This window comes from Hemitrygon akajei, chromosome 17, assembly GCF_048418815.1.
Source record: "Hemitrygon akajei chromosome 17, sHemAka1.3, whole genome shotgun sequence".
Taxonomy (NCBI): Eukaryota; Metazoa; Chordata; class Chondrichthyes; order Myliobatiformes; family Dasyatidae; genus Hemitrygon; species Hemitrygon akajei.
This window is the reverse complement of record NC_133140.1, coordinates 1,190,299-1,213,739: the sequence shown is the minus strand read 5'-3', so window position 1 is coordinate 1,213,739 and position 23,441 is coordinate 1,190,299. Positions and strand designations below refer to the sequence as shown.

Sequence of the window (23,441 nt, the reverse complement as noted above, 5' to 3'; positions counted from 1 at the left end):
CTCTGCTGATGACCCTGCTCATGGCCTGGTCCTCTTCAGCTTCAGCTCTCCATTTATGGTATGGATTTGGCATTGGCATTCCTCACTAGTGGCTCGGTGGACTCCCTTGTCTCAATGACCTGTTGGGTTTTCTCCTACTTGTTCTCAGGCTGATGGATCTCACTGGTAGCTTCCTGAAAAGACCAGAGTCTGAAAAGCACTGAGGCAGCCCCAGCCATTTACGGACGAACGAGATGGCAGTCGCATCCATATTGCTGGCTGTTGAGTAGGGAATTTTACACATTTTCAGGGGCCACAGCACCCTTTGGTACAGTGTGAACTGGTTCACCACACTTCATACGTTCTGGGTAGTTGACTCTGTCTGATTCTGGCCAGGCCCTCTGCAAGCTGTTTCTGAATTACTTTTCCCACCTGCTCTGTGATGTACTGCCTCCCAAAGCTTTGGATGGGCTGCCTGGCCAACAATAGGATTTTCTCGAATCTACAACAAAGGTGATGTTGTCACTTCTGACCCCTTTTCTGAGGGAGAGTGTTCACAACTTGGAGGGCTTGAACTTCATCCTTGCCCATGTCACTAGCTCGTCCAGACTCTTCAGCAGTCTTCTTGTGCATGCAGCCGTCTGAAGGATGCTTGTGACGCCAGCCCTGTAGATTCTCAACAAGCCTCTGTCCTGACTGTAACTTCATCACTCCAACCATCTACCTTGCTTCATTGCGATGTTCTTGAAGGCTGCCACAAACATGTCAGGAGAGATGGAACACCCCATTGCAATGTCTACTTCAAGCTGTTGCCACCCTGTTGTAAAGTCTCAAAACGAGAAGCCCATCTGGTGGTCACTAAAGTAATCAGAAACCAGATGTCTAACACAGTTGGGAATGAGAGTTGCTGAGATGGTAAGGCTGAGATCCACAGGCATTTGTCTAACGCAGTCGGGAATGAGAGTTGCTGAGCAGGTAAAGCTGAGATCCACAGGCATTTGTCTAACGCAGTCGGGAATGAGAGTTGCTGAGCAGGTAAGGCTGAGATCCACAGGCATTTGTCTAACGCAGTTGGGAATGAGAGTTGCTGAGATGGTAAAGCTGAGATCCACAGGCATTTGTCTAACGCAGTTGGGAATGAGAGTTGCTGAGCAGGTAAAGCTGAGATCCACAGGCATTTGTCTAACGCAGTTGGGAATGAGAGTTGCTGAGATCCACAGGCATTTGTCTAACGCAGTCGGGAATGAGAGTTGCTGAGATGGTAAGGCTGAGATCCACAGGCATTTGTCTAACGCAGTTGGGAATGAGAGTTGCTGAGCAGGTAAAGCTGAGATCCACAGGCATTTGTCTAACGCAGTTGGGAATGAGAGTTGCTGAGATGGTAAAGCTGAGATCCACAGGCATTTGTCTAACGCAGTTGGGAATGAAAGTTGCTGAGCAGGTAAAGCTGAGATCCACAGGCATTTGTCTAACGCAGTTGGGAATGAGAGTTGCTGAGATGGTAAGGCTGAGATCCACAGGCATTTGTCTAACGCAGTTGGGAATGAGAGTTGCTGAGCAGGTAAAGCTGAGATCCACAGGCATTTGTCTAACGCAGTTGGGAATGAGAGTTGCTGAGCAGGTAAAGCTGAGATCCACAGGCATTTGTCTAACGCAGTTGGGAATGAGAGTTGCTGAGATGGTAAAGCTGAGATCCACAGGCATTTGTCTAACGCAGTTGGGAATGAGAGTTGCTGAGCAGGTAAAGCTGAGATCCACAGGCATTTGTCTAACGCAGTTGGGAATGAGAGCTGCTGAGCAGGTAAAGCTGAGATCCACAGGCATTTGTCTAACGCAGTTGGGAATGAGAGTTGCTGAGCAGGTAAAACTGAGATCCACAGGCATTTGTCTAACGCAGTCGGGAATGAGAGTTGCTGAGATGGTAAGGCTGAGATCCACAGGCATTTGTCTAACGCAGTTGGGAATGAGAGTTGCTGAGATGGTAAGGCTGAGATCCACAGGCATTTGCAAGATCCAGCCACACATCGTGTGGGTCACCTTTCTCACGCTCAGCTGGTTGGATCTGGTCCCGTATCTATGATGCATGCTTCCCACACCCCGGGAAGCCTGGAACTCCTGCCTTCCGGCAGCTGGTGTCAATGTATCCATTGTCCATGAGGGAGCTGGTGATCCTCTTAGCCATGGACTGAAAAGGAAATTTTCCCCTCGACGCTCAGCAGTGCAAACCCCCTGAACTGGTTCATGGAACTGGAGTTCGGCCCTTTGGGGATGAACACTGCCACAGCTCTTTGCCACTCTGATGCAATGTGCTGGTATCTCCAGGCAGTGTTCCACAGGATCTTTAGCACACGAGGGAAGCTTTTGTAAAGCTTATAAGGAATTCTGTTCAGATCTGGGCTCTGACGTTGACCTTCCCTTTTTGACGATTTCTCTGACTTCGCTTAGTTTGGTGGGGGAGATGTCAAACTGGAGAGTTCATGGAACATTCCCTGGTGATCCGGGGTTTTTCTTGTTGGATTACTGTACTAGTCCTTAATGTGCTTCTCCAGCTCCTTTTTGGTGGGTTCCAGCGTCTAACAGTGTTTGACGGGATTCTTGAAGAGTCTCTCTCTCTCTCACACACACACTCTCTCTCTCACTCTCTCTCCTTCTTTCTCCTGCGCTTACAACTGTGCTCTGCCCTTTGCAGCCTGGCCAGCTTCTGTTTCACTTCGGTCCACAAGCCAGACTCCTCCTGTGTTGCTTTCACAGTTGGTCTGCCTTCAGACTAAAGCTTCACGCCCTTCTCCCCTTTTCTCTTGGAGCAGTGACTCATTTGATGTCAACTTTGCCAAATCTGTCTCAAGACACTTCATAGAGGAAAGCTCCAAAGGAGTTAAGCTTGTTTTCCACTTGGCCACGTAGCATCTGCTCTAGGATCAGGCTGAGGTCCGTGTCCATCCTCACCACTCGGCCACGTAGCGCGTGTTCTAGGATCAGGCTGAGGTCCGTGTCCATCCTCACCACTCGGCCACGTAGCACGTGTTCTAGGATCAGGCTGAGGTCCGTGTCCATCCTCACCACTCGGCCACGTAGCGCGTGTTCTAGGATCAGGCTGAGGTCCGTGTCCATCCTCACCACTCGGCCACGTAGCGCGTGTTCTAGGATCAGGCTGAGGTCCGTGTCCATCCTCACCACTCGGCCACGTAGCGCGTGTTCTAGGATCAGGCTGAGGTCCGTGTCCATCCTCACCACTCGGCCACGTAGCAGGTGTTCTAGGATCAGGCTGAGGTCCGTGTCCATCCTCACCACTCGGCCACGTAGCGCGTGTTCTAGGATCAGGCTGAGGTCCGTGTCCATCCTCACCACTCAGCCACGTAGCGCGTGTTCTAGGATCAGGCTGAGGTCCGTGTCCATCCTCACCACTCGGCCACGTAGCGCGTGTTCTAGGATCAGGCTGAGGTCCGTGTCCATCCTCACCACTCGGCCACGTAGCGCGTGTTCTAGGATCAGGCTGAGGTCCGTGTCCATCCTCACCACTCGGCCACGTAGCGCGTGTTCTAGGATCAGGCTGAGGTCCGTGTCCATCCTCACCACTCGGCCACGTAGCGCGTGTTCTAGGATCAGACTGAGGTCCGTGTCCATCCTCACCACTCGACCACGTAGCGCGTGTTCTAGGATCGGGTGAGGTCCTTATCCAGCCTCGTCACTTGGGCACTTTGTTCACCTTTGGCCACTTGATCTTCTGCCTCCTTCCTAGTTTCTTCCTCTTAGCTTTGCGGAGTGGCTCCACAGATGGAGCTGATGTCAGGTGTGTTTGTGTGCTCACACACGGTGGGCTGGGGAGGGGGTTACCCTCTATTGTTGGGTCTTCTTCCCCTACAAACAAATCACCTTCAGCAATGTTGGGTCCTTCAGCTCTGTGGTTTTCTACCTGGCCTTGGGTCCCTCTTATCTGATCTGCTACAGCAGTAAAAGGTTGCTATTGGCCTTTTTGCCCCTGATGATTTGTAGCTCCCTATGTGTCGTCACGTTCTCCCACCCACACCTGCATTCCGAAGGACCTTTGTCTCATTGTCTCTATTCACTATGGTCATTGCCATGTAATCCATCCTTTTGGGTCCATCTTCCATCCCGCCTCTAGGAGGGCCTTTGGGTTGTTTTCTCTTATTCATTGACAGATATCTCCACGACAAGAGACTACTGGGCTGGGTGACTAACCACCCACTCCTAGTGCAGAGTTTCCTGCAGTCATCCAGTCTCTAACTGCCCTTTCACGGTAGTCACTGGATAGCCAGAAGTTTCAAAGAGCTTTACAGGAGGATGCTGTCAATATACTCTCCATTGCACATCTATAGAAGTTTTACAAAGTTTTAGATGTCATACTGAACCTTTGCAAATTGCTAAGGAAGTAGAGGCTCTGTCATGCTTTCTTCATGATTACACTTACATGTTGGGTGCAGGACAGGTCCTTTTAAATAATTATGACACAGAGGAACTTAAATTTGCTAACCCTCTCCATCTCTGATCCTCAGATGTGGACCTGCTCACGGTCCTCTGATTTTCTACTCCTGAAGTCAATAATCAGCTCCTTTGACTAACTGACCACTCAGCCAGATTTTCAATCACCCTCCTATACGCTGATCTGTCACCACCATTGAATGGCCATCAACAAACTTGAATATGACATTGGAGATGTGCTTAGCCACAGCATCATAAATGTAAAGCGAGCAGAACAGGAGCTAAGCATACAGCCCTGTGGTGCACCTGTGCTGATGGAGACCGTGGAGGAGATGTTGTTGCCAACCCTAACCGACTGGGGTTTGCACATGAGGAAATTGAGGATCCAATTGCACAAGGAGGTATTGAGGCCAAGGTCTTGGTATTGAATGCTGAGCTTTATTCGATAAATGGCATCCCGATATATGCATCTTTGTCATCCAGTTGTTCCAGGATTGAATGAAGAGTCAATCAGGTGGCATCTGCTGTGCACCTGATGCTCCAGTAAGCAAATCGGAGTGGATCCAAGTAGTTTCTCAGGCATGAGTTGGTATCACCGACCTCTCAAAGCACTTCATCACTGTAGATGTAAGTGATAACAGATGACAATCATGGAGGCAAGTTAACATATTCTACTTAGGCATCAATATAACTGCAGCCTGACTGGAATGATTGAAGTGGTTGACTTCCACAGTTGTTGTTGCTATACGTAACTGTGATTTCATTCTAAGAGGCATTACCAGAAGACAGGTTGCTAAAATTGTAACACTGCTTAAAAAGGAAAACAGACACAATAATTTTAGGTGAATTAGCATTGTCCTTGTATTGGGCGAATTGTTCCAAGTGACACATGTAATTTTCATTTAGAACAGATTTCTCTCAGGCAGTTTACATGGAATTGCTAAGGAAAGCTGTTTGTATTGAATTTTTCAGGGATGTAACAAGGAGAGTCAATAAGAATAGCACATTTGATGTACTCTGAAAGGATTTTTGCAAGGTATTTCACAAAGTGGCAGACTGTCTAGATAAATTAAAGCCTATGAAATTCAAGGCAATGTGGAACATTTGGCTCAGTAGCAGGAAGCAATGTGTAATAGTTGAGAAGGTGCTTTGTTTTGAGTTCAGGGAGCTGTTTCCCAGCACTGTCCACTGTTTTTAATTATACCTACCAATAGTTCAATTCAAATGAATTGGGATCAAGAGAGGATGCAACTCACAGGTCCATGAGTGAGATTTAAAAAGGAGCGTTTGAGAGCTTTCGGGGTTTCCCAATGTCCCAGTCAAATAGCAATTAATTAGCATAAGGCAGGAACAAGTGTAATGGCATTGTGTGAGTAGATCAGTATTAGAGTGGGGAGTCTTTGGCTCTGCAGTTTCAGAGAGGTACGCATCTGGTAAGTTACTTCTTAATTTTTCACTGGTTATTAGAAAATCGGTTATTGATTTTTAAATCGAAGCAAGAGTGAAGAAGTAAAGGCATCTCGGAGAGAAGCCATTTTTTTTAACTGATCGCGGAAAAGAGGCTAGATTGCGTAGGTACGTGATGTACCATGCCAAAGGTTTAAAGAAAAGACCGACATACACAGCGGCCATCATTGGAGTGGACTGAGTCAGAGTGGGGCGGCTTCGGCTCAACAGGCTTCGGTGTGAACAGGCAGAGGCGAGGGTAGATTCTGGTAAGTTTTGTTTGGTTTGGTTAGAGTAGAGAGAATGCCAGGCAGGATGGTGGAATGCCCCTCTTGCAGGATGTGGGAAGTCAGAGAGACCTCTGGTGTCCCTGGCAATGATACCTACAAGAAGTGCATCCAGTTGCAGCTTCTAACAAACCGCATTGGGGAACTGGAGCAGGAGCTGGATGACCTCCGGATCATTCAGGAAAATGAGAAGTTTATAGATAGTAGCTACAGGGAGGCAGTTACGCCAAAGGAACAGCTCACCGGTAATTGGGTTACCGTCAGGCGAGGAAAGGGGAAAGGGCAGGCAGAGCAAGGCTCCCCTGTGGCCATTCCCCTCAACAACAAGTATACGGATTTGGATACTGTTGGGGGGGGATGGCTTACCTGGGACAAGCTGCGGCAGCCGGATCTCTGGCACTGAGTCTGGTTCTGCAGTGCAGAAGGGAGGGGGGAAGAAGAGGAGAGCGGTAGTGATAGGGGACTCGATAGTTAGACGTACAAACAGGAGGTTCTGTGGTCGTGACAGAGACTCCCGGATGGTTTGTTGCCTCGTGGGTGCCAGGGTCAGGGATGTCTCTGATCGCGTGCACGGCATTCTGAAATGGGAGGGTGATCAGCCAGATGTCATGGTACACATCAGTACCAATGATGTAGGAAGAAAGAGTGAGGAGGTCCTGAAGAGTGAGTATAGAGAGCTTGGTAGGAAGTTAAAAAGCAGGACCTTGAGGGTGGTAATCTCAGGATTGCTACCTGTGCCACGTGCCAGTGAGGGTAAGAATAGGATGCTCTGGCGGATGAACACATGGCTGAGGAACTGGTGTAGGGGGTAAGGTTTCAGATTTCAGGATCATTGGGACCTCTTCTGGGGCAGGTGGGACCTGTACAAGAGAGATGGGTTACACCTGAACTACAGGGGGACCAATATTCTTGCAGAGAAATTTGTTAGTGCTATTGGGGAGGGTTTAAACTAGATTTGCCGGGGGATGGGAACCAGAGTGCCAGAGCAGATAGAGGAGCGGGGGTGAAAATAAATGATGTTAAAATTTCATGCAAAGTCACAAATAGAAGGGTTGTGTCTGGTGATAACAATCTTCTGAGGTGTGTCTATTTCAATGTGAGGAGTATTGTGGGGAAGGCTGACGAGCTGAGGGCGTGGATTGACATGTGGAATTATGACATTGTAGCCATTAGTGAAACTTGGCTACAGGAGGGGCAGGACTGGCAGCTTAATGTTCCGGGGTTCCGATGTTTCAGAGGCAGAGGAATAAAGGGTGGGGCGGGGGTGGGTGGCATTGCTAGTCAGGGAAAATGTTACAGCAGTGCTCAGACAGGACAGATTAGAGGGCTTGTCTACCGAGGCCATTTGGGTGGAACTAAGAAACAGGAAAGGTATGACCACATTAATGGGGTTGTATTCTAGACCACCCAATAGTCAGTGAGAACTGGAGGAGCAAATCTGCAGAGAGATAGCAGACAACTGCAGGAAACATAAAGTTGTTATAGAAGGGAATTTAATTTTCCACATATTGATTGGGACTCCCATACTGTTAAAAGTCTAGACGGGTTAGAGTTTGTAAAATGTGTCCAGGAAAGTTTTCTAAATCAATATAAAGTGGTACCGACTAGAGAGGATGCAATATTAGATCTCCTATTAGGAAACGAGTTAGGACAGGTGACGGAAGTGTGTGTAGGGGAACACTTTGGTTCCAGTGATCAAAACACCATTAGTTTCAACTTGATCATGGATAAAGGTAGATCTGGTCCTCAGGTTGAGGTTCTAAACTGGAAAAAGGTCAAATTTGAAGAAATGAGAAAGGATCTAAAAAGCGTGGATTGGGACAGATTGTTCTCTAGCAAGGATGTCATTGGTAAGTGGGAGGCCTTCAAAGGAGAAATTCTGAGACTGCAGAGTTTGTACGTTTCTGTCAAGATTAAAGGCAAAGTGAATAAAAATAAGGAACCTTGGTTCTCTAGGGATACTGGAACTCTGATAAAGAAGAAGAGAGAGCTGTATAACATGTATAGGTACCAGGGAGGAAATAAGATGCTTGAGGAGTATAAAAAGAGTAAGAAAATACTTAAGAAAGAAACCAGGAGGGCTAAAAGAAGACATGAGGTAGCTTTGGCAGTCAAGGTGAGGATAATCCAAAGAGCTTCTCCAGGTATGTTAAGAGCAAAAGGATAGTAAGGGATAAAATTGGTCCTCTTGAAGAGTAGAGTGGTTGGCTATGTGTAGAACCAAAAGAAATGGGAGAGATATTAAATGGGCTTTTTGCATCTGTATTTACTAAGGAAACTATGGAAACAAGGCAAACAAGTAGGGAGGTCATGGAACTTATACAGATTAAAGAGGAGGAGGTGCTTGATGTCTTGAGGCAAATCAGAGTTGATAAATCCCCAGGACCTGACAGGGTATTCCCTCGGACCTTGAAGGAGACTAGTGTTGAAGTTGCAGGGGCCCTGGCAGAAATATTTAAAATGCCGATATCCACAGGTCAGGTGCCGGAGGATTGGAGGATAGCTCATGTAGTTCCGTTGTTTAAAAAAGGCTCAAAGAGTAAGCCGGGAAATTATAGGCCGGTAAGTTTGACATCGGAAGTAGGTAAATTATTGGAAGGAATACTAAGAGATAGGATCTACAAGTATTTGAATAGACAGGGACTTATTAGAAACAGTCAGCATGGCTTTGTGCGTGGTAGGTCATGTTTAACAAATCTATTAGAGTTTTTTGAGGAAGTTACCAGGAAAGTGGATGAAGGGAAGGCCGTGGATGTTGTATACATGGACTTCAGTAAGGTCTTTGACAAGGTCCCACATGGGAGGTTAGTTAGGAAGATTCAGTCACTAGGTATACATGGAGAGGTAGTAAATTGGATTAGACATTGGCTCAATGGAAGAAGCCAGAGAGTGGTAGTGGAAGATTGCTTCTCTAAGTGGAGGCCTGTGACTAGTGGTGTGCCACAGGGATCAGTGCTGGGTCTATTGTTATTTGTCATCTATGTAAATGATCTGGATGATAATGTGGTAAATTGGATCAGCAAATTTGCTGATGATACAAAGATTGGAGGTGTAGTGGACAGTGAGGAAGGTTTTCAAAGCTTGCAGAGGGATCTGGACCAGCTGGAAAAATGGGCTGAAAAATGGCAGGTGGACTTTAATACAGAGAAGTGTGAGGTATTGCACTTTGGAAGGAAAAACCAAGGTAGAACATAAATGGTAGGGCACTGAGGAGTGCAGTAGAACAGAGGGATCTGGGAATACAGATACAAAATTCCCTAAAAATGGAGTCACAGGTAGATAGGGTCGTAAAGGGAGCTTTTGGTACATTGGACTTTATAAATCAAAGTATTGAGTATAAGAGTTGGAATGTTATGGTGAGGTTGTATAAGGCATTGGTGAGGCCGAATTTGGAGTATTGTGTACAGTTTTGGTCACCAAATTACAGGAAGGATATTAATAAGGTTGAAAGAGTGCAGATAAGGTTTACAAGGATGTTGCTGGGACTTGAGAAACTGAGTTACAGAGAAAGGTTGAATAGGTTAGGACTTTATTCCCTGGAGCGTAGGAGAATGAGGGGTGATTTGATAGAGGTGTATAAAATTATGATGGGTATAGATAGAGTGAATGCAAGCAGGCTTTTTCCACTGAGGCTAGGGGAGAAAAAAACCAGAGGACATGGGTTAAGGGTGAAGGAGAAAAGTTTAAAGGGAACATTGGGGGGGCTTCCTCACACAGAGAGTGGTGGGAGTGTGGAATGAGCTCCCAGATGAAGTGGTAAATGCGGGCTCACTTTTAACATTTAAGAAAAACTTGGACAGGTACATGGATGAGAGGGGTTTGGAGGGATATGGGCCAGGTGCAGGTCAGTGGGACTAGGCAGGAAAATGGTTCGGCACAGCCAAGAAGAGCCAAAAGGCCTGTTTCTGTGCTGTAATGTTCTATGGTTCTATAGTAGAATGCGAATATAGTAGAATATAGGTGCAGTGAGAATGGCTCCATGGGCTGTGTTCTGTCCTTTGTGTGAGATGTGGAAATTCCAGGAGACCTCCAGGCTCCTGGATAACCACTTCTACAACAGGTGCACCAAGCCACATCTCCTCAAAGAATATGTTAAGGAACTGCAGCTGCAGCTTCAGCTCATAGGGGAAACGGAGGAGGTGATAAATAAAAGCACCAGGGAAGCGTCAGGAGGCTGGTACCTGGGTAACTGTCAGGAGGAGGAAAAGAATTTGGCAGAGAGTGCAGAGTAACCAAGCAGCCGTTCCCCTCAATGTATTGTGTGATACATTGTTTTAGATACTGTTGGAGATACAACCCACCAGGGAGAAGTTGTATTGACAGGGTGCTTGGCACTGGAGCTCAGGAGGGAAGAGGGGAGAAGAAGACGGCAGTAATGATAGGGAATTCCATTGTTAGAGGAATGAACACGAGGTTCTGTGGACACGATACAGACACCAGATTGGAATGTTGACCCCACACCCAGGTCAGGGATATTTCAGATCACGTCAACGCTATTCTAAAGGGAAAGGACGAGCAGCCAGAAGACTTGGTACATATTAGTACCAACGATATAAATATGAAAAAGGAGAAGGACCTGAAGAAAGAATTTGGGGAGCTAAGTAGAAAGCTGAAAAGCATGACTTCTAGGGTAGTAATCTCTGGATAGCTGCCTGTGCCACGCACCAGTGGGGGGTAAGAATAAAATGAACTGGCAGATGAATGTGTGGCTGAGGAATTGGTGAAGGGTCAGGGTTTTGGATTTCTGGATCATTGGGATTTCTTCTGGACAAGGTACGACCTGTACAAAAAGGATAGGTTACACCTGAACTGAAGGTGATCAATATCCTTGCAGGCAGGTTTGCTACAACTGTTGAAGAGGGTTTAAACTCATTTGGCAGTGGGGTGGGAAACTGAATGATCGGGCTAAGGATGGGACCATTGTTATACAAGCAGAGGCAGTAAGTAGTGACACCGTCAGGAAGGACAGGCAGATAGGGTCAATTTACATTCAGTGACATGAGTTGCAGTGTAACATGGGGACGAAATCAAAAAGGGTGAAGAATACAGGACTGAAGTTGTTATATTTGAATGCATGCAATACGCAGAATACTGTAGATGATCTTGTAACACAGTTAAAGATTCGCAGGTATGAAGTTGTGGGCATCACTCTGCAGCTTCTTTCGGTCCTGTGCAGTAGTGCCCCCACACCAGACAGTGATGCAGCCTGTCAGAGGTAGCTGAAGAGGCTGAGGAGGCATTAGTAATTATCTTTCAAGAATCAATAGATTCTGGCATGGTTCTGAAAGACTAGAATATTGCAAGTGTCTCCACTCTTTAAGAAGGGACAGAGGCAGAAGAAAGGACATTATTGGCCAGTTAGTCTAACCTCAGTGGCTGGGAAGATGTTGGAGTTGATTGCTAAGGATCAGGATTCAGGACACCTGGAGGAACATGGCAAAACAGGACAAAGTCAGCAAGTTTCCTTAAGAGAAAATCTTGTGTGACAAATCTGCTGGAATTCTCTGACAAGCAGAGCAGACAAAAAAGAATCAGTGGATATTGCGTGTTTAGATTTTCAAAAAGCCTTTGACAAGGCGCCACACATGAGGCTGTTTACCAAGATAAGAGCCCATGGTATTACAGGAAAGATACTAGCATGGATAGAACATTGGTTGATTGGCAGGAGGCAAAGAGTGGGTATAAAAAAGCTTTTTCCAATTGGCAGCCAGTGAGTAGTGGTGTACCGCAGGGGTTGGTATTGGGATTGCTTCTTTTTGCATTGTATGTCAATGATTTGGATGGCAAAATTGATGTCTTTGTGGCCAAGTTTTCAGATGATACGAAGATAGGTGGAGTGTGGTAGTGTTAAGGAAACAGGGAGGCTGCAGAAGGACTTGGACAGATTCAGAGAATGAGCAAAGAAGTGGCAGATGGAATACAGTATCAGGAAATGTATGGTGATGGACTTTGGTAGAAGGGACAAAAACATAAACCATTTTCTAAATAGGGAGGAAATTAAAAAATCTGAGTCCTTGGGAGTCCTTGTATAGGATTCTTTCAAGGTTATCTTCCAGGTTGATTTGGTGATGAGGAAGACAAATGCAATGTTAGCATCATTTCAAGAAGAAATGGCTAACATGAGAGGGCACCATTTTAAGGTACTTGGAAGTAGGTACAGAGGAAATGTCAAGGGTAAGCTTTTTATGCAGAAGCTAGTGAGTGTGTGGAATGAGCTGCCGGCGATGGTGGTGGAGGCAGATACAATAGGGTCTTTTAAGAGACTCCTGGATAGGTACATGGAGCTTAAAAAAATAGAGGGCTATGTGTAACCTCAGGTAATTCCTAAAGTAAGTACATGTTCGGCACAGCATTGTGGGCTGAAGGCCTGTATTGTGCTGTAGTGTTTCTACGTTCTATGTTTCTAAGACTAGAATATTATGCTGAGGCTTTATAAAGCACTGGTTAGGCTTCACTTGGGGTATTGTGAGCAGTTTTGGTCCCCTTATCTAACAAACTATGTGCTGACATTAGAGGGTTCAAAGGTGTTCACGAAATGACTCTGTGAATGAAAGGCTTATCAGATGAAGAGCGTTTGATGGCTCTGGGCATGTACTTGCTGGAATTCAGAGGAATGAGGCGGGATCTCAATGAAACCTATCGAATGTTGAATGATCTAGAAAGAGTGGATGCAGAGAGGATGTTTCCTATAGTGGAGGAATCTAGGACTAGAGGGCACAACCTCAGAACAGAGGGATGTCCATTTAGAACAGAGTTGAGAAGGAATTTCTTTAGCCAGGGAGTGGTTAATCTGTGGAATATTTGCCACAGATGGCTGTAGAGGCCAGATCACTTGGTGTATTTAAGGCAGAGGTTCTTAATATGTCTGGGCATGAAAGGCCACGGAGAGAAGGCAAGAGAATGGAGTTGACAGGAAAATGGATCAGTCATAATCAAATGGTAGAGCAGACTCAATGGGCCGAATGGCCCGATCCTATTTCTTATGGTCTAAATGTAGGGATCATGATTAAGTAACAAGGCTGATAATGATAAAGAAATCCAGAGATCTCTAGTCAAATGCAAAAAGAAGTCCCAAATAGGTTTCAATCCAGAGTTGTGAAAAGTAACGCAGTTTTGAAAGGAGAAGCTAGCAAATGGTTCAGGTTAGGGTTAGGAGAGAGAGTATATCCTGGATGGAGGTTCCAATGCACAGGACCACAAGAGGCTGCAGAGAATTGTAGACTCAGCCAAATTCATCACAGGCACAAAGAAAATCTGCAGATGCTGGAAATCCGAGCAACACACACAAAATGCTGGAGGAAATCTGCAGGCCAGGCAGTGTCTATGGACAGAGCAACACACACACAATGCTGGAGGAAATCTGCAGGCCAGGCAGCATCTGTGGAAAAAAGTACAGTCGACGTTTCGGGCCAAAACCCTTCAGCACGACCCTCCCCACCATCAAGGTCATCTTCAAGATGTGGTACGTAACTAAAGAGGTGTCATCCAGTACTGAGGAACCTTACTACCTGGGCCATACCCTCTTCTAATTACTATGATCAGGGAGGAGGTAGACCACACTTAATGATTCAAGAACAGTTTTCTGAGCAGTCCATGAATTTATGAGATTATCACATTATTTATTATTTATTTTTTGCAGTTTATAGTAATTTAATGTTTTTGCATGTTTCATGTCACTGAAATCAATGACAATAATTGTGATTCCTGAACAACATTTTTTTTGAAGGGCAGACACATCTTTCTTGCACTGTGCTAAGCAGAACTGCATATAGTGCTCCAGCTGAGCTTTAATTGTTATCGATAAAGTTCCAACAAAACCTTCCTCCTCTTCATTCTTTGCCCTGAGTTTTAATTCTTGCCATCTTTAACTGCCACTCCACTTTCCTATTCCAATACACCTCCCAGCTGGCAACTATTAATCCCTCGATTTACTTTTTCCTAAGGTATTGATTCACAGCTCTCTGAATCAGTTCCATTTGATGCATTTTGTCCAGTTAACTATACACCAGGGAGCTTTCCTCAACTACAGACAATTTTAACATCTTTTTTAACCATGTCCCCACGTGCCATCTTGGATAGTGACGAAGAGCTGTACAGGAATCAGACAAATCGACTGTGTGAGTGATGCTGCAACAACAATGAATGAATGAATTGACTGTGGATTTCAGGAAGGGGAAGTAGGAAGAAGCAGTCCTCATTGAGGGTGGGTCAGCTGTGCAAAGGGTGAGCAGCTTCAACATCCCTGCAGTCAACATCTCAGAATGTTCAAAGTTATTATCAAAATATATACTTATCACCACGTACCACCTTAAGATTCATTTTATGCAGGCATTTGCAGTAGAACAGAGAAATACAACAGAATAGAAAATAAGACACGCACAAAGACTGACGAACAGCCAATGTGCAAAGAACGACAAATCGTGCAAATTATATCTATAAATAATACTGACAACTTGAGTTGTAAAGTTCTTGAAAGTGAATCCATAGGTTGTGGAATCAGTTCAGAGCTGAGGTGAGTGAAGTTATCCACACTGGTTCAGGAGCCTGATGATAACTGGTACTGAACCTGGTGGTGTGGGATTTATCCTGGGCCCAACATGTTTATGCAATTATGAAACAGTCAATGAACTCTTTTTTTATCTATTTTTGGACCATTTATTTTTATATATTCTTATCGTAACACACAGGGGGTTTTATGTCTTGTGCTGTATTGCTGCCACAAAGCAACTCATTTCATGACATCTGTCAGTGATAAATCTCATTACTGACACATCACATGGACATGTTTTAAAGAATTTCACTGGAAACAGCTTCCTGCTGTCATTCCCCACCTGTTGATGCAGAAACAATTTTGCATCTAATTGGTAATTTGTTTCAGATCCATTACCTAACTTTCTGACCCATCAGCCATGGGGGACTATCGTCTAAAGCATTGATAAACGTATGCAAACTACATCAATTGTGCTATTCTCATCTCCACCAATTTGGATCTCCTTTAAAATGTAAGCCCTACAAGATAAGAACTTTTTGTAACAAAATGACAATTAATATGTACCACCTAGATAAAGATTCATGGTGCCTATTCTGCAGATTTCTTTTAAAAAACAATCTCAGGGATTCAATTGGTTTCTAAATATCTGAGGTCGCTTTAGAACAGAGATGCAGAGGAATTTCTTTAGCCAAAGGGTGGTGAACCTGTGAAATACATTGCCACAGATGGTTATGGAGGTCAAGTCATTGGGTATACTTAAAGCAGAGGTTGATAGGTTCTGGATTAGTAAGGTTGTCAAAGGTTACAGAGAGAAGGCAGGAGAGTGTGATTGAGGGAATAATACATCAGCCATGATGGAATGGCAGAGCAGGATTCAATGGGCTGAATGGACCAATTCTGCTCCCATGCCTTATGGTCCCTTTTTAAACAAGGACACATTTTTGCAAAATTGGACAATTGGAAAAAAGTGATGATTTAATTCAATAGCTCAATTTACATCTCCCCACAATCTACAAGTGTGTGTTCAGAACACCAGCATTGTGAGAGTCAATTGTAACATGAAAAATGAACTGTGGAGTTGTGTGGTGTCATCAAATGGAGGTAGATATTTGTCTCAAAAGAAATAAAATAAAAATTATGAACTTGTTCCTTCACTCATCTTAGCTACAAGCTAAAACAAAACTGAGTGTTGGCTAAAGCTTCAGAAAAGAAAATAATTTCCCATGTAAGGAATAGTTCAGCCCATCTCTGCAAAGCAACATTGCAAAATGACAAGAAATGGGCCATTATTTCAAAGCACTATCCATTGGTTAGATCTTCAATAAGCAATGTCTTTCTTATCTATAGAGAGCGACTTCTATAGATAAGACTGAAGGAATAATAAATGAGGGATGAACCATGCTACAGCAATAGTCGTACAAAACAAGGACAACTGCTTTGGCCCATCAGCCTTTCTCTTACACTAATCCCATTTTAATTTCCCCACATTCTCAGCTCCAGCATAATCTATCATATTTGGGGTATCTTCAATGGCCAATGAATCTACAGATGTTTAGGATGTAGAAGAAAACCAGAGCACCCAGATGAAACTCGTGTGCTTACAAGGAGAATGACTGCACTCCACACAGATTACACCAGAGGTCAGGGTCGAACTTGGGTTGCCAGATGTGCCAGACAGTGTTGTACTAGTTGTGCCACTGTGGCAAATGTTGTCCAGTAGTTTACATAATAAGTGGCATAGATAGGATGTTTCAGATATGAGGAGATACTGGATAGGGCCCATTTTGTTTCTCTTGGAGCAGAGCAAATAGGGGGGAACCAAAGAGAGGGATAAATATGTTGAGAGGGATAGGTGAGATAAGATAGGCAGTAAGAAACTTCTTTATGATGGAGGGCAAGTTTTTAAGGATAGGTTTAGATGGAACCTGAAAAAGAAGTGTTTTCATACAGAGAGTAGTTGCATCTGGGTCAAACTGCCAGAGAAAGTAGCGGAGTATCATATTCTCACAATTAAGAAGCATCTGCATGAGCTTTAGAATCAACAAGGCACAGAAGTCTGTTGTCTGTGCCAGTAAATGAGGTTAGAACAGCATAAATGTTTGATGGTTGGTGGGTCAAGGGATCTATATCTATGCTGGCCTGAGTCTATGACCCCTCAAGTAGTATCAATTAAGTGAAGGGGATGTCTAACAGAGAACTAACAATGGGCCAGGTGGTAACGAAGTAGGAACACTAAATGTTCCAATTACAAATAATCTTACCTGGAGAGACAGCCGCGAGGATACTGACACTCTCTAGACACACCACTATATGAAGAAAGAATCGACTCCTGGGCAAGACTGTACTCTTTAATTAACAGGCGATCAGCCTCCATCTGCAGCAAGGTGTCATACTGTGAAGGTCAGACACAGGAATATTGATCAACAAGTGCACTCTTAATTTCCTCCCTATTATCCACTTTAGTCAGGTGTCCAATCGTCAACCAGTACAAAACAGCTGCACAAGTCCCCGAGTAGACCACAAGTTCCGAACTCTCGCCCAACATCTGCATGCACTCCGGTCCCAGTCCCCAAACATCTTCCTGCACTCCGGTCCCAATCCCCAAACGTCTTCCTGCACTCCGGTCCCAACCCCCGAACGTCTTCCTGCACTCCGGCCCCAATTCCCGAACGTCTTCCTGCACTCCGGTCCCAATCCCCGAACGTCTTCCTGCACTCCGGTCCCAACCCCCGAACGTCTTCCTGCACTCCGGTCCCAATTCCCGAACGTCTTCCTGCACTCCGGTCCCAATCCCCGAACGTCTTCCTGCACTCCGGCCCCAATCCCCAAACGTCTTCCTGCACTCCGGTCCCAATCCCCAAACGTCTTCCTGCACTCCGGTCCCAATCCCCAGACGTCTTCCTGCACTCCGGTCCCAATCCCCAAACGTCTTCCTGCGCTCCGGCCCCAATCCCCAAACGTCTTCCTGCGCTCCGATCCCAATCCCCAAATGTCTTCCTGCACTCCGGTCCCAATCACCAAACGTCTTCCTGCACTCCGGTCCCAACCCCCGAACGTCTTCCTGCACTCCGGTCCCAACCCCCGAACATCTTCCTGCACTCCGGTCCCAATCACCCAACATCTTCCTGCACTCCGGACCCAGTCCCCAAACATCTTCCTGCACTCCAGTCCCAATCCCCAAACGTCTTCCTGCACTCCGGTCCCAACCCCCGAACGTCTTCCTGCACTCCGGTCCCAATCCCCGAATGTCTGCCTGCACTCCGGTCCCAATCACCAAACATCTTCCTGCACTCCGGCCCCAATCCCCGAACGTCTTCCTGCACTCCGGTCCCAATCCCCGAATGTCTTCCTGCACTCCGGTCCCAATCACCAAACATCTTCCTGCACTCCGGTCCCAATCCCCAAACATCTTCCTGCACTCCGGCCCCAATCCCCAGACGTCTTCCTGCACTCCGGTCCCAATCCCCGAACGTCTTCCTGCACTCCGGCCCCAATTCCCGAACGTCTTCCTGCACTCCGGTCCCAATCCCCGAACGTCTTCCTGCACTCCGGTCCCAATCCCCAAACGTCTTCCTGCACTCTGGTCCCAATCCCCAAACGTCTTCCTGCACTCCGGTCCCAATCCCCAAATGTCTTCCTGCACTCCGGTCCCAATCACCAAACATCTTCCTGCACTCCGGTCCCAATCCCCAAACGTCTTCCTGCACTCCGGTCCCAACCCCCGAACGTCTTCCTGCACTCCGGTCCCAACCCCCGAACATCTTCCTGCACTCCGGTCCCAATCACCCAACATCTTCCTGCACTCCGGACCCAGTCCCCAAACATCTTCCTGCACTCCAGTCCCAATCCCCAAACGTCTTCCTGCACTCCGGTCCCAACCCCCGAACGTCTTCCTGCACTCCGGTCCCAATCCCCGAATGTCTGCCTGCACTCCGGTCCCAATCACCAAACATCTTCCTGCACTCCGGCCCCAATCCCCGAACGTCTTCCTGCACTCCGGCCCCAATCCCCGAACGTCTTCCTGCACTCCGGCCCCAATTCCCGAACGTCTTCCTGCACTCCGGTCCCAATCCCCGAACGTCTTCCTGCACTCCGGTCCCAACCCCCGAACGTCTTCCTGCACTCCGGTCCCAATTCCCGAACGTCTTCCTGCACTCCGGTCCCAATCCCCGAACGTCTTCCTGCACTCCGGCCCCAATCCCCAAACGTCTTCCTGCACTCCGGTCCCAATCCCCAAACGTCTTCCTGCACTCCGGTCCCAATCCCCAGACGTCTTCCTGCACTCCGGTCCCAATCCCCAAACGTCTTCCTGCGCTCCGGCCCCAATCCCCAAACGTCTTCCTGCGCTCCGATCCCAGTCCCCAAACATCTTCCTGCGCTCCGGTCCCAGTCCCCAAACGTCTTCCTGCGCTCCAGCCCCAATCCCCAAACGTCTTCCTGCGCTCCGACCCCAATCCCCAAAAGTCTTCCTGTGGAGTGTGGAATGAACAGTCCACAGAGTAGTGGATTGGTGGATGTGGGCTCCACTGGATGAGAGGGATTTGAAGGGTTGTGAGTTGATGGGACTCGGCAGAGTAACCGTTCAGAATGGACTAGATAAGACACGAGGGCCTGTTTCTGTGCTGCCCTTTAGCAGTCCATAGATAAATGATCACGTTACCCATGAGTACCTTCCGGATTTAATGCCTGTTAACAGCAGCGACACTGAGGTAGGGTAGAGTGTGCAGCATTATTGGCAGTAAGTCTTAACGGGCTAGGTTTTTTTAAATTGAGGGTGATTGATATCTGGAACACACTGACAATCAGATGCAATTATCACATTTGAGACATTTAGACTAAAATTTAAAATGGATGCAGCCCTCATGTACTCAGATTGGTTAGTGCAGTTTGGCAAAAAGGTCAGCATAATTCTGGTGGGCAAAGGACCTATCTCTGTGCTGTAGCACTCTATGACTGTGATTCTATACTTGAGAGAATAAGTACTGGCATGGACCTGTTGCAGTAACTGGACCAGTCTTGTGCAGAACAATTCCATGCCTTTTACAGATAAAACAGTTCTAACAAAGAATCCGTTTTTGCGTGGGACTCGTGTAGACGTGTAAAAGTGCCTGCACAAGGCTGAAGGCAGTTTCTATACCAAACCATTCTCAGGGTCTTGGCCTTTGCTCTAGCTACACTTTCAGATGGATGTTGATGCACATTATCCACACAGCTATCAGGATATGTCAGCTTGTCATCCAATTACGTTAAAATCCTCAGGAGCTACCACCACACTCTCACCTTGCAGCGGAGTTCCATCACTGTGCCCAGGCAAGGATTTCCTGCCCTTTTGATAGGGCTTTTACACATTATCCATAACATGTTGCAGTAGAATGCCATCCAGCAGCAACTAGAGTGGTTCTGTTAGGAATGGCCTCAGTAGAACAGAGCCCTGAAAGAACTCAATGGCCAGCAGCATCCATAGACCCAAACAGTGTTTTGGATTTCAGTATTCAATGACCTCATGCTCACGAAGAGTCATGATCTAAACAATGCAGATGTTGGAAATTTGAAGTACCACCGAAAGTGCCAGAAATTCTCAATAGGTCAGATAACATGAGTGTAGAGGAACAGGACAGTATTGTTTGTAAAGTGGATGAACCTCTTTTAAAGCTTGGAATATAAGGTGCACAGAAAGGGGAAGGGGTGAAGGGAGCAGAGCAGAAAAGATCTGCGATGATGTACAAGGAAGGAGAGCTTTTATTGAAATATATAACTGTTCTGATAAAGAAAAAATAATTCTGTGTGAAGAAACAAGCCATCCTCACATTCTTGACTGAAGGGTAGAAGGAACTTACAGAAGAGAGGGAGTTGGCTGTACCCAGTTCTCCTGCTATAGTCTCAGGACGGTGGAGCAGGCTGCACTCCGATGTCTCTGTCTCTATGGCTTCCTTTGCCTTCTTCAGGAATGCCTCATACTTCTCATTTCCTGTCAGCAACAAAGACAAATCAAAGTGCTACTCTACTTGATCAAAATAATGCTCCTGTTCTTCACATCTTCTATTCTTGTCCACGTAAATAGGAAAAAGTTGTTGAGCCAATCCAACTCCTGACAGAAAAGAATGCATTAAAAGGGGTGAAATATGCAGTCATTCTGTGGGCATTAACTGGATACCAGATTGCTACATTGTCTTGTGTCAGCATTGCTCTACCCCTCAGGCTCAGTGGAGTCACAGACATCAGGACAGCCCAGTCCATTAAATCCAGGCTAACAAGATGTATTTCTGTTCTAGCCAACAGATATGTAGCTTTGTTATCTTGCAGCTCTGTTCCATTTCATCAAGTTGCACACAATCTTGGTGTACACACATTTAGTACCATGCAGATCCTCAACCTAAACAGGACTATACACATCCAGGGCTGTAACAATCTTCCCAAGTATTCTGAGTAGCAATTGTTCCCAAATGTTCATCACAGGAAGGAATACATCATTCTAGAGTTGTTGGATTGTCCTATGCTTTACCATTCCCCAATTCAGGACCGAGTGTGTAACAAGCTCTCTGCACAACAGTATATCAAGATAGTGAAAGAAGCACTGACCAGATGAGAACAGGGCAATCTACCCAACAGTATTTTGGGTAGCTATGACAGAACCTCTTGTCAAAGTCTCCAATCTTTCTCAAGGCTAATCACCAGCAAATTTCTCAAAGTTAAACTTTGCTTCATTAGTCTGTAACACTCCTGTCCATCCAAACACAGTTCTGTGCGACTCCCTTTCACCTGTACCCACTCCTCCCATGCAAACACAGTTCTCCATGACTCACATTCGCCTGTACCCACTCCTCCCATCCAAACACCGTTCTGTGTGACTCCCTTTCACCAGTACCCACTCCTCCCATCCAAACATAGTTCTCCGTGACTCCCTTTCGCCTGTACCCACTCCTCCCATCCAAACACAGTTCTGTGTGACTCCCTTTCGCCTGTACCCACTCCTCCCTTCCAAACACAGTTCTGTGTGACTCACGTTCACCTGTACTCATTCCTGCCCATCCTAACACTGTTTTCCGTGTTGTGTCTCACCTGGGACTGAAATCTCCCTCTCTCCATTCCTTACAAGCCTCAACTAACGTGCAGCATTATGCACCCTTCATTCCATCCTTATTGAGCTTGAATGCTTTCAGTTTCTCACCACTTTTCTAACAATGGTATCCTTGCCTTTTAACTTGTACATGTCCACATTGAGGGACAACCATTCAGCTTCAGAAACCCTCCCTTCTAAAGCCTACTAAAAGCCATGCAAGAACAACAGTTCTTCATTTCCATTCAACTTACATCTGCCGTTGCGTAAACCCACAGCCGTACCTTTTATGCATCGGGGTAGGTCCAGGTAGATCCTCGGGAAAGTCCCCTCTCCTTTCACGGTGATGCTGTCAGGTTCAAAGTGAGAAATCTGAATCTCGAAGCTCTTATAAAACATCTCAGGTACTCCAGGTAAATAAGTAACCTGCAACTGCTGCTCAGCATTGGCTTCAATGCAACCCTAAAAATAACAGTAATATGAAGAATTAAAATGCTGTTATTGAAAACAAAATAGCATTGTATTATTATTAAACATTCCAAATATTAAATATTAAAAATAGGTCCTGTGATTAGGCTTAGTTGCTGGGCAGTGTGGCTCATTAGGCTGGAAGGGCCTATTCCGCACTATACCTCAAAATGAATAAATAAAAGTCATTGCGCTGATCTCTCTCTCTCTCTTTCTCTCGCCCCGGCGGATATTAACTCAGTGTCTCTTTTCACAGTGACAGGCTGATGTTAACCTTGTCTCTTTCTCCACAATTTCTGACTGACTTGAACATCTCCAGTGTCTTCTATATTTATTGGAAGTTTCTACCATCTGCAATATTTTGTTCATCATCTCCTATTTCAATATTACATTATTCATAGATTGTTTATTTGAATTCAGACTTATTCTCAAAGTTCAAAGTAAATTTATCATCAAAGTAGTGATTTGTCGCATATATTAGCCCGAGATTTGTTTTCTTACAGGTATTCACAGCGGAACAAAGAAATAAAACGCAATCAATGAAAAGCTACACACTGTCATGGTCCGGATCGGTTCCCCTTTAAATTTAGTTAGGTTGCGATCTGGACCATTGACTCCTTGTTCCCTTCTAATTCCGTTTCACGTGTCCCTTGAGCTTGGCAATCAAGGTAATCTACCCTCGACCCAAACTGGCAGCTTATAAGCCCCTGGCTTTAGCCACTCAGGGTGAGAGTGTTAAGAAGCCTTCGCAAGTCGCCGCCGCTACTACAAGCCAGAGTGATCCAGCCCGCATCGGAGTACCAGCAATTCACCTTCCGTCGCCAGAGTGACCCAGCCCGCATCGGAGTACCAGCAATTCACCTTCCGTCGCCAGAGTGACCCAGCCCGCATCGGAGTACCAGCAATTCACCTTCCGTCGCCAGAGTGACCCAGCCCGCATCGGAGTACCAGCAATTCACCTTCCGTCCCCAGAGTGACCCAGCCCGCATCGGAGTACCAGCAATTCACCTTCCGTCGCCAGAGTGATCCAGCCCGCATCGGAGTACCAGCAATTCACCTTCCGTCGCCAGAGTGACCCAGCCCGCATCGGAGTACCAGCAATTCACCTTCCGTCGCCAGAGTGACCCAGCCCGCATCGGAGTACCAGCAATTCACCTTCCGTCGCCAGAGTGACCCAGCCCGCATCGGAGTACCAGCAATTCACCTTCCGTCGCCAAAGTGACCCAGCCCGCATCGGAGTACCAGCAATTCACCTTCCCTCACCAGAGTGATC

The 23,441-nt window shown here is 46.2% G+C and overlaps 1 protein-coding gene across 1 annotated transcript in view; it reads right to left on the bottom strand.

Annotated features, from left to right (window-relative positions):
- Nucleotides 1-23,441, bottom strand: part of LOC140740438 (hydrocephalus-inducing protein-like) — a 579,330-nt gene that overhangs the window by 420,695 nt on the left and 135,194 nt on the right. Inside the window, exons 13-15 of the mRNA XM_073069569.1 lie at nt 21,985-22,162; nt 20,481-20,611; nt 16,905-17,035 (exon numbers count right to left, since the gene is read on the bottom strand). Coding sequence (XP_072925670.1) covers nt 16,905-17,035; nt 20,481-20,611; nt 21,985-22,162 — 440 coding nt within the window. The remainder of the gene's footprint in view (nt 1-16,904; nt 17,036-20,480; nt 20,612-21,984; nt 22,163-23,441) is intronic.